At 42.4% G+C, this 11986-nt stretch overlaps 1 protein-coding gene across 6 annotated transcripts in view; it reads left to right on the top strand.

Moving 5' to 3' along the window:
• Nucleotides 1-11986, top strand: part of ARHGAP40 (Rho GTPase activating protein 40) — a 104251-nt gene that overhangs the window by 40252 nt on the left and 52013 nt on the right. For 2 of the 6 annotated variants that reach the window (XM_025213847.1, XM_025213843.1), the window contains exon 1: nucleotides 4236-4473. The exons of 2 other annotated variants lie outside the window; for them this stretch is intronic. In XM_025213847.1, the coding sequence (XP_025069632.1) occupies nucleotides 4358-4473 (116 nt within the window). In that variant the 5' untranslated portion in view covers nucleotides 4236-4357. Of the gene's footprint in view, nucleotides 1-3955; nucleotides 4134-4235; nucleotides 4589-11986 lie in introns of those variants that run through there. 2 more of the 6 variants (XM_025213846.1, XM_025213848.1) reach the window with 2 other exon arrangements.

Genomic DNA, 11986 nt, shown 5'->3' with positions numbered 1-11986 from the left:
TCCTTGACTAATCACCTGAGTTCATTGAAATCAGCTTTCCTAAAGTCTAGCACTTTCACCCTGCTAGTTACCTTACTCACTTGACGTCTTATGATAAATTGTATTATTTGGTGATCACTGTCCCCCAGGTAACCACCGATCTGTAGGTCCCCTACCATGTCATCCCCCGTTGCCAGTACCAGGTCCAGTAAGGCATTCCCCCTAGTGGGACCATGTACCTCCTGCATCAGGTGGAGGTCCTGTACACAGGATAGGAACCTGCGTGAACGGTGGGACTTTGCTGTCTGCATCTCCCAGCAGATGTCTGGGTAGTTTAGGTCCCCCATGACTACCGCCCCCATGACTACCTTTTTATGGTCTCCGAGAGCTGCCTCAGGAGCCCCAAATCTAGCTCTTCCCCTTGGTGTGGGGGTCTGTAGTAGACACCTACCACCAAATCCCTTTCTCCTCTACTGTTGTTTCTGCAGGATCTAACCTGAATCCTTAATCCCACTGCTTGTGTTGAGCCCAAGTTGGCAGGGCTAGTATAGGATAAAGCTTGAGTTTAGGCCAATTCGTATGCTGCTGTGATAATTTTTTTCAGTACGGATACTAGCTGACTTATTTGGGCACTGCCAGTCTTCCAGTAGCTTCCCACATTTTCCATTTGCACCCAAAAAAGAGTGGCAGTCTCCCATAGCTCATTGGGAAGTTATTCTGAGTTGGCTCAGTTTGTTGCAATAAAAAGAGCCAGAACCCATAAGTTTGTGCAATACATAGGTAAGTACAGTGCAATATGATAACTTATATTGGTGTTAGAATATGTAGTCACTGCAAACTAATCTAAGAAAGAAGCAGATAAAGAGCTAAAATAAAGTTCCTGTTTTTATGCAACTGCACCTGGATGTAATGGCAAACTGGGGAAAGAAGCACTAGAAAATGGTGGACAACCTGCTTTCTAAGCTCCAGTTTAACACATTCTGCTACAACTGAAAGCTTGTTGGAGGGCCCTGCTTGTTGTACGATCTGAAAGGCTGCTCTTAGCCTTCAGAACCAGATGGACTAGTGTCTGGATTACACACAGAGATACTAACCTTTTCTTGCTTGGTTAGGGCCTGGTCCAATAGCCCCTGATGTTGCCAGCAGTTGCTGAATCTTACTAGGACAAGAATGCACATGCAGCTTCCAGGAACAGAGCAGAGGTGCTGCTGATGTCTGCTTGGCCAATTACCTAAAGTTTTACAGCTCTTCTGTGCTTTGTCTGACCAATCTCGGTTATCTGAAGCCAAGATTCCCCTCACCTTCTAAACATTTATAAAATCAGGATATGCTGGAACAGGCTAAACTTTGTGTAGGACTGGCAGGCTCTATGCAGTGGTATCTCATGCTGGAGCTGAAGCCTTCTATATTTTTTAACAGCCTAAGCATTCTTGTTGTTTCCCTTTTTTTGGCTTCTACACTTTCACCCAAATACTTAACTGAGGATGGACCAGGGCCAGATAAGCGGGAGTTTCATTCTAAACTTTCTTTAAGGTTAACTGAACAGATTTCAGACTCTCATTTGAGATCTGATTTAGACTATAGAAACCCAGGCAGAAGGAAGTTTAATTAATTATTTCTGTTTTCTCTCTTCCTCTTCTATTCTCTTTCCTTATTTGGAAATAATTTTGGACTTGATAATTATCCTTCCCAGACACCAACAATGTGCGAAGAATATTGGGAAAAGGCTGGGTACCTTCACCCACTTCAATATGTGCGAGGTATTGGGGACTTAGGTACATATATACTTCATGTAGTTTTTCTTTTCTTGTATAGATCCTGTGCTTTCAGTAATTTAATTTTGTTTTGTGTAACTGTTAAACATGTTTTTGTTTCAGTTTATTCTATATCCAGTAAATTTGTGACATGCCTGCCCAATTAAATATCAGCTAGTGTCTTTGCCTTTTTGAAGAAAATCAAGACAATGAAGCTAGTTCATAATATCATTAAGTAACCCACAGGTAACTTGCCTTTTGATAACAAACTTTCAGAAAACAGAAAAATGTGAAGGCTGTTTACAACTACTGGGAGGAGATGACTGGAATGAGATATGTTCTTTAATCATTATTATTGGTTATGTGAATTTTTCCTTTGTATGACAGGATTACCTAAGAGACAAAGAAAGAGCTAGAGAGCATAGTGCCCTTGGCACCTGACCTCCAGATTCTCAGCTGCTGCATGTTGTTGCTTGCTTCAGTGGGGTGTTTTTATTATCAAAAGTGCCCTTACAAGTACCTTTATAGTAGCTCCAGTCCCCAGAGAAGCACAGAGTTGTAAATGATTCTGCAGCTTTAGTTTTGCAAAGGTATATGTTTTGTGGACTAGACTTGCTTTCCCTGGCCTGTGAGTTTGTCACGTTCTTTAATGTCACTTAAAAAATATAAAGTGCACTATGTACAGTATATATAATTTAGCTTTAACTATTATGAAAACTGTAGTTAAAATGACAACTCTGGGCTTTTGCTTTAGTGCCAATTTTTACATGCTTGCAATTTAGAGAAATTCTTTTGGGCTGAAGTTTGTTATGATCCACCCAGGTCTGGAATTACTTTTTAAATAAAGATTTTTTGAGTGCATTTCATTAAACTACAAAGGGAGAAGAATTGGAGGAAGGGGAGCCTTTTCTTTAAAAGCAAACTTGAGCATGCTTTTTCATTTACATATTTCCAGAATGGTTGATCATGGGTACTGTTGCAACTCACTTGAATTCAAAGTCTTTACAGACAGTACCCCTCTCTGCACCTCCCCTCCCTCTCCTGCATAACACTTACTTCCTCAGTTCTACAGGGGAATCCAGATGGGGCTGAAGTGCCATGCAGAGTCATCATGGACCTAAAATAAATTGGTATAGGGTTGCTCTTCAAGCATACTGGGTATGGGGTAAATGCTTATGTGGATCCATGGATTAGAGATTCCGACATATACATTTCAGTTAATCTTCTAGTATGTAAGCTATAACAGGGGTTGTGGGAAGGCCCTGAGCTATGATAATGGCTGTCTGTCTTTGTTCCAGGAAGTAGAATGAACTCAAAGCTGAAATATAAGCTTTTTGTTTCAGGGTGTCAACAGATAGTGCCCTTCTCTCTTGATCTAGTAAGCAGAATAATCCAGAGTCAATGAATTATAGAGAAATAGGGCTGGAAGGGACTTCCCCCCCAGAGGTTATCTGGTCCTAGGAAACTTGGGAAATGCCAAGATTGATGTATTTGCCCAGTCTTGCATGAATTTCCTGCATAAACTTTAAAATGAGTAACTCTCTTGTTTTCCACTCCTTTTTCTTTATTTTAACATTCAAAGTTAATGAAGGGAGAAATAAAACTCTGCTGATGAAAATCAAACTGGAAAAATGCTTGGAACAACTGAGAATGAAGGGTGGGGAAAAAAGCTGAAAGAACAAAGTCTATTAAAGGGTAGAGAAAGTTAACTTAGTTTGAAGTAGAAAGGTAGGGAAGTGAGAGAACATGACTTACTTTTATTTAAAATCCTCTCACTTACTTGCTCTTTCTCACCCTGTCCATCGTTTGCAAGTTGCTTGTTTTAAATGAGGCTTCAGGGCACGGTTTGCACCATGCCTTATGGGTATGAGTTATACTGTAATCCTGTTAATACTGTTCTTTCAGATGCCAGAATCATCAGGCAGCAGGGTCTGAACACAGTACTGTACCTTGGTACAGTGTCTGTAAACAGCTGTATAACTGAGAAGCTGCTTCATGTAATACAAACTGTCTGTTTGTACTCGCTTCCAGTAATCCTCTGTGTTGTCTCTGCTCAAATGGCACTGTCAACTGAGATTACTGAGAGGGGAGCACCTCCCACTTTGAATCTGTTTGCTGGGATTTATACCACTAAGATGTGGGGGGTGGGTGTGTTTTTTCTTCACATGGCTTAAGATTTGGTTATTTAACCAGTTATGGTTTTGGCATGTTTCCTGTTTGCGATCTGCCTTGGATAAGTCGATGAGAGAACTTGAGTAGACAGTATCTCTACACAGACTGTATAACAAGGCAACTGTCAAATGCTAGAAGCTGATTTTGCAGTGTCCTTCAGGTACATGCTGCATTCCAAGCAGATTATAGCTCTTGGAATGACTGCATAGCTCTGCATTAAAAGTCCAGGTATGTTTACCATGCTTTTATTACCTCACTGCTGCTGGGCGGATAGGAGAAGGAGGGAATTGCCGTCCAATCGGCAGTATTTCTTGAGTACAAGTAGGTGGTGTGTTGGCATTGCTTTCTATGCAGTCAGTTGTGGATCTCTCTAATGCAGGGGACTGTTGCTCCTCCCTGGCTCTGGCTATCAAAGTGACATTGATGGACTGAAAGAAAGCAACCACCGAAACATGGATAAACTTGGAAAGTCTGCTTCTGGATTTGCCAGAACTCGTATTCCTAGGCCCCAGATTGTACTGCAGCCAATTCAGTCTTCTAGCCACCCACCTGTCTCTAGAGTTTGCAGGTACTGAATGTTCATTCCTTAGGATATATTTTCATTGGGTCGTCAAATTTAGTTTGGAAGGCAGCGGTAGAATGATACTGGACTTCAGCACAGTGTTTAAATTAGTAGAAACAAGGTAAAACAGGAAATCTTAACAAGTTTAAGAGTGCCTTAAAACGTGTTTTGACTGTCTGGATTTTCCATTGATAATTTTCTGATAGTATTTTTTAAGTTGCTATTGTTTCATTTTGAGTTTTGTTTCAGGCAGTAATGTTGGAATTTATCTAGTGAAACATTGTAAAAGGAAGAAGCATCTGATTGGGGGATTTGCATATCTGGGGCTGGGGGGAGAAGCATCATAGGGATCTAATATGTGGTGTTGGAAAGGTTCCTCACCCAGGGTTCAGCAATAAAGCTGAATATGTTTGGTTTTATAAGAAGTCTCTAAAATTGCTAGTGAAACTATGCAGGAGACTAGAACTATATGCTTGTAAGCAAATTTAGTATGTTTTGCTTGGTGTCTTAAATTTTTGATATTGTGTAATCATGAACTAGTCAGTGTGTTTATTTGACAGACTTACCCTATATATTTAGGCCTCAAAGGTAGTGTTGCAGTATTTCTTACTAAAACTCTGCTAATTAGCTGAACACTTTAGATATAGAAAATCTGTTTCCTCTTAAAGAAACTATCAATGTAAAATTACATTTCTGTTACTGTTAGGATAATCTAATCCATTCCTTTGACTGGTAGGAAGTTTTTTTTTCTTTATTTTTAGTTGTTTGGGTCTGCTGTCCACAACACTTTGAGTAGTTTCTGTCTGTAACAGACTGTCTTTCTTTCCTGTTTGTTTTGTTTTATAACACAGTAACCGGTAGGGAATATGCATCCTAAAAAACCCACACAAGCAAACGTTTGTAAAAATTGCTTGAAGGAAAATTATGCAGGTGTAACAGTTACAGTACTTAATAGACTGGTTCTCAACTTATTTCATCTTGAAACTGGGTGTTGTAGCTGTGTTGCATTCTTTTTAAGAACAACTCGGTTACCAGATAATTTGATCTGGGTATTGTTCAACTAAACTAACTTTTTACTTTTCCTTAGTTCCTAACCTTCCTTGCAGAAAGATATAGAATGTCTGTATTGTCCATCTGAAAAGGTGCTAGAATTTGAAGTGTTCCCATTACTGTATATTCAGTGGACTGTTTGAATTCAAATCGCAACATGTTAAATTAATTCACCTAGGTCTAATGATGATGTAAAACACTAATGTTGCACAACTAAATATCCTGTGCTAGTCATGCACCTAAAATCTAATGCTACAATCAAAATGATGTTTGCAAAATGATATGCCAACAATTCTGTTACTCTGAATTAATTGCTCTGAATTGTCGTGTGCTCTAGCAATTGTAACTATGGAATGTGCATTGGATTGTGATTTAAGATGCTTTCATTTTATCCAGTGATGTTGTTACTATTCTGCTCAAACGTTCTTGAGAAAAGGTAGTTGCTGATCCAGCTTTCTTTCCCAGGCTGCCCCTCCCTTTGCCATTGCTAAACCTTACCTTAAATCAAGCAGATAAAGGTTGTGTGCGTTAATACTGCTGAGTTCCCCTATTCTGCACGTTGGAAGCTGGCAGCTCTGGAACTTGCTTAGTAACATTCCATAAGATGACCAAACTACATACAGAAACTGTTTATGCATATGAACAATTGCTGAGGTTAACCTGTCCTTGGCAGCTGCTTCAGATAAACCCACACTGCATATAGTCAACTGTTCCCAGTGGGTGTCCCCCCCCTCCCCTTTCTCTCACTGTGATTTTTATTATTGTCTTGGTGTTTGCTGCTAAATTATAGATCTTGTTTGAGAGGCTCTTAATAGTAGCAATGTAGTTTATATAATACATGCACAACTCTTTTATTTGACAAATTCATACAAGAAGCTTGTGGCCAGTAGCATAACTAGGTGTGGGGTGAATGTGACATGAGTCCCACGCACTGATCAGAGGGCATAGGTGCTAACTCCATGGGTGCTCAAGAACTCACCAGAAAAAAAAAATAGTTGGTACTCAGCAAGCACGAGCCACAGCCGTTTTGGTTTTACATGTCAGAACTATGTGGCTGTTTGGAGACGTTAACCAAAATTTAAAAACCTGAAAAATAAAACAAAAAATCCCTCACATTTTACCAAAGAAGCAGCGTGTTCCTTCAACCTGGCTCTGCAGCACCTGTAAAAACAGGCGCTTCAGCGGGGCTTTATTTTGCTTTTAAATAAAGCTGATTCAGTCGGGTGTTAGGTAAAAATGCCAAGAAAGCCACACTAAAGTGCCTGATCTTTACAGATGTTCGGTGAGCCGAGTCCAGCTAATGTGCTGCCTCTTCTGGGCATGTGCGGAGCTTGGCAGCCACTGACAAAAACCAAAGTCAGCACCTATGCTAGAGGGAGCATCAGAATGGCAGCTGCTGTAGAGCCCACATTGTGGCAGCAGCTCTTGTGTTTTAAGACACTTCGGAGTATCCCCATTCTCCATTGTGCTTTCCCCCTCCTCCTTTGGGCATCTCTGCCTAGGGCACAAAAATTCCTAGTGACACCTCTACTTTGGGCAGGGCAGAGCCATAATTTCCACACCCCCTAAATTTAAGCATTACAGTTAACTTTATTATTAAGTGCACCATTCTGGTCCTTTTATTATGTTGTTTGGTCAACGCATTCCTGTCTGTTGCTTGTGACCTCCTAACAACTTGCGATCTAGAACATTTTTCCCAGTATACCTAAGCACTAAACTATGCTTTTCCCCCTCCCCTTCTGGATGGTTGCTTTCTGTTCCTATAATGGGTTATATCAGGACATGCTCAACTCTTGATGACCTGTATTTTTTTGATTATTACATTCATTGAAAAAGCTTAACAGTGGGGTTGTTGTAAAACAGACAAAGTGTACCAATAACATGTTATGTGTGTGCTTGTAGTTCCAAAGAGGGTTTTGTTTAATAAATGAATGATTGCATAGGAAATAATCCTGATTTTATTCTTATCCTTACTCAATAGCAGCTTGGCCAAAACTATCTCAAACCATATAAGCTACACTTTTTTTTTGTTTTGTTTTTGTTTTTTCTCTTCTCAGAGGCAAGTAACTTTTGTCTCCTTATTATGGGGGGGGGACTGAGGTGTGCAGCAGTCAAGGGTCTTCTTGCAGGTCTTACTGTGGAGCTAGAAAAGTTGACCTTGATTCTATTCTCAACATAGATGCCACATTTCCTGAAAGCTTTAGTATGGGTTTAGGAACAAGGCACCTTGAATCCCTTGCTTTGGCATTGGTCAGATCACTAAAAAAATTGCCTCAGTCTTTTGATGTGTGAAATAGGAGTAATGATCTGTCTCAGAGGTTGGGAGGACAATGGGGCTGTTGATGCAGCTAGAAGCTGAGAATACACAAGTGTGCGGAGTGGCCACAAAAATGGGAGTGGAGAAGATGGTACGCTCCACTACTGTTGCTTGCTGATTTCATATCTTAGTGTTGTAAATCCTACTCTGATAACTTAAATGTTTGGTTGAGGGAGATTTGCAGCCTGGTAACGCACTACTCTGATATTTGCATGTGCTTTTTCTCTCCTTTAGCTGGATTTGTGAGTCAGTGAGAAATTCTTTGAATTTGGTTAAGTTTTGCCAACCTGGGAGAGGTAAACAAAGGCTCAGATTATACTGAGTTCACTAAACATTTTAAAAACTACACACGGTTTAATTTTCTGTGGCCAAACTGGATTCTACTGTAGTCTGGCAAAGCAAGGTGAAAAAAATCAAGTTCTTGATTCATCCAAGCATTGTCCTAAGCAAGAATGTGGCTTTAGGTTTGTAAGTGATCACAGCATGTGATCAAATCATATTTGAACCATGTGCTTGAGCACAGCTTTAAACTTCTTTATAAGCAAAACATGGGCATAGCGGGAATGGGAAAACATTGCCTTTCTTTAGAGAAGATTCAGCTAGACCACAGATCAATTGGTGTATGTCTTCTTCGGCAATCCCTCACAGTCAAGAATGATTGTCTTAGCTGTATGTCTGAAGATGGTGGTTGAGGCCTTTTTGGGATTGGCAGACTCTACTGTAGCTCGGACATGCGTTTCCATGTGGGGTTGGTGGTGCTGGATTTTTTTATTTGATCTGCGACATGCTGTTTCTGCTGCTCCCAATTTTTCCATCTCCTGTTGTCCCAAGGTTTCAAAGTACTGAGATCCCTGCAGCAGAATTCCTCCTTTTGGGGTGGTCCTGGGCGAGTCTCCCATGAGTTAACATCAATGTTGCATTTTTTTTTTAAATTGGCCTTGAGGATGTCCCTGAAGTGTTTTTCTCTGCCCTCCTTTTGGGCATATGCCTTGGCTGAGCTGGGAGAACAAAATTTGCTTTGGGAGTCTGGAGTTGGATATGGCTGGCCCAAATGGAGTTGATGTCAAATGATCATCACCTCGATACTCATGGTGTTGGCTTGTAGGAGGATGCTAATGTTAGTGCATCTGTCTTCCCACTGGATTCGGAGGATCTTCTGTAGGTGGCATTGGTACTTCTCCAGCAACTTCAGATGTCTCCTGTACATTGTTCATGTCTCAGCTCCACATAGTGAGGTGGGGATCACAGCAACTTCAGATGTCTCCTGTACATTGTTCGTGTCTCAGCTCCACACAGTGAGGTGGGGATCGTGACTACTTGATAAGCCATGAGCTTGGTTTCAGATCTGATGTCATAATTTTCAAACACCCATTCTTTAGGTGTCCAAAGGCTGCACTTGCACATTTGGGGCAGTGTTGGATTTCTTCATCAATGTCAGCCTTCTGCAAGAGATGGCTTCTGAGGTATGAGAAATACCAGTGATGATGCGTAGAGGGGGCATGGGGTGCTAGTGCACCCCCTGATAGCCAGCATTCCCAGGCAGGGGGCAGGGCAGGCAAGAGTGCTGGTGCTCCCCCCCGAGAGTGCCAGCCAGGGAGTGGAGCACCAGGTGAAGCAATCCCTGCAGTCCCCCTCACAGCCAATTGTGCTCATCTGGCAGTGCCCCTGCCCCTCCGGTCAGTGGGATTTGCTGTGGGGGGACCCTCCCCCCAGTTGCTGGCTGACTGCTGGGGGTTGGCAAGTGGCCCCCCTGACTCAGGAGGCACCAGTCACCCATGCAAAATACTCAGTGATCTCCAGAGTCTCACTGTGGATCTGGATTACCAGAGCTAGGGACTGTTCATTAGGAGCTTGTTGCTGGAGGACCTTAGTCTTCTGAATGTTAAGCATCAGTTCCATTTTCTTGTATGCCTCGATAAAGATGTAGACAGCTGCCTGAAGGTCTGCTTCTGAGGGAGCACACACTACAGTGTCATCAGTATACTGGAGCTCAGTTATTGAGACTGGGGTGGTCTGGGTTTGACTCAGAGTTGACTGAGGTTAAATAGTTTACCACCCATTCAGTAGGTTAGTTCCCCTTAGTTGGAAGTTTGATGGTGGTCAGATATAGCATCATAGCAAGGAATACTGAAAAGTGTTGCAGAAATAAAAAGCTCTTGCTTAACTCCCATTTTAACTTCAAAGGGATCTATGATGGGTCCATACTGAGAACCATCGCTCATATACTGTTATGGAGTAAGCAGAGGATGGTGACAAATTTCGGTGGGTATCTGTACTCTAGAAGGATCTTCCACAAACATTTCTTGGTTGACAGAGTCTAAAGCTTTTGTGAGGTCAATGAAGGCCATGTAGAGAGGCTTTTGTTGTTCCCAACGTTTCTTCTGCAGCTGGTAAGCTGTGAAGATCATGTCAGTTGTGCCTCTTGATGCCCACACTAGGATTGTGGGAGGAGCTCATCAGCAAGTGGAAAGAGATGGTTCAGGAGGGTTCTTGCAATGATCTTTCCTGTAGTGGACAGTGAGGCTATCCCTCTGTAGTTTCCACATTTGGACTTGTCTCCTTTTTTGAAGATTGTCACAATCATGGCATCCCTGAGGTCATCTGGGATTTCCTCATCATTCCAGATCCGTAAGATGTGGGCATGAAGCTATGATGTGAGCTTCTCCCCCCCTGCTTGAATATTTCCAGGGTGATTCCATCCATTCCACATGCCTTGTTCTTCTTTGCCTTCCTGAATGGAGTTGAGAACACTTTTGTTAACAATAAAGTCTTGATTGAGAAGGTCTTCAAAATGTTCCTTCCAGTGGGCATTGGTGGTTCCCCTTTCCTTGATCAGTTCTCCTCCATCCTTAGATCTCAAGGGGGTACTCGGGTCTCCGAGTACTCAGACCATAGATGGCTTTGGTACTGAAGAAACGATGCATATTGTGGATGTCAGTGAGATGTTGAATCTCCTTCACCTTGTCTTCCCACTATTTGTTCTTTGTGAGTCCTCCTTTGGACCTCTGTCTTGGCTTGTTGGAAATTCAGTGTCTTTTGCTTGGAGCTGGTGTTTTTTTGCCAAGCACAAAAGGCCTTGCGCTTACAACCCACCAGGAGATCCAAGAGGTGATCATTCTCATCAAACCAGTCTTGATGTTTCCTGGTAGAGAATCCAAGCATCTCTTCACAGGTGCTGATGACAGTGGCCTTGAGGCCCCCCCACATGCTGCTTATGTTCTCCCGTTGTTGATTGGAATTCACCAGTTTTTCATTGAGGCACTGGTGGAAGAGATCTTGCTTGCTTGGTCCTTAAGTTCTTCAACATTTGATCTTCCATCAGCATTGTTTCTGCTGCCAACTGCACTCATCATCTGGCAGCTGTCTCTAAGGTCGAAGTTAAAGAGAGGTATTAAATACTTCAGCCTGATTTGCACTCATCATCTGGCAGCTGTCTCTAAGGTTGAAGTTAAAAAGAGAGGTATTAAATACTTCAGCCTGATCTACATTGCCTTCTGGATTCTGAAAGGAACCTGTGGTTTCTTTGGTCTTCCTCTTGCTTTTTGAAGTTCTCCCTGAGCTAGGATTTTTCTTCCCAAGCTAGGCATGGTGGCATTGAAGTCGTACTTATTAGTGCTGTGGTGTAAAGTGTTACTGTAGTGCTTGGAAAACTGATCTTGAGATTGAGGATTACTGTTTTGAGAAAAAGATATGTCTGGACACTGCATGTGTCCAGAAGGTATTTGGAAAATATAAGACTGGGTAAAATGATATATGATGATATGCAGAAGAGGAGGGTGGGGGGAGATTTGATGCTGATTTGGAGAATCCGTGATTTGGCCATAGACAGCTTATATATGTTTTTTCTACATACCGTGAGGTAGCAGGTGCAGCTTGTTGGCGCTGTGATACTGGGGTGCATGGAGCATCCCCCCCCCATGTGCTCGGCAGTGAACCCAGAAGTGGACCGGAAGTACTTCTGGTCCACTTCTGGGTCCACTGGGGAGTGCACTGGCCACCCCGGCTTGGTGATTGGCTGCAGGGGGCACCTGGGTGCCCCTCCTCCCCAGACCCAGGAGGCACCAGTTGCTGAGCCCCTAGCAGACCCAGAGGTGGACTGGAAGTGCTTCTGGTCCACTTCTGGGTCTGCTGCCGAACGCACCGGGGAGCTGA

This window comes from Alligator sinensis, unplaced genomic scaffold, assembly GCF_000455745.1.
Source record: "Alligator sinensis unplaced genomic scaffold, ASM45574v1 scaffold460_1, whole genome shotgun sequence".
Lineage (NCBI taxonomy): Eukaryota > Metazoa > Chordata > Crocodylia > Alligatoridae > Alligator > Alligator sinensis.
The sequence above is the reverse complement of the archived record's forward strand: the minus strand, read 5'-3'. Positions and strand labels throughout refer to the sequence as shown.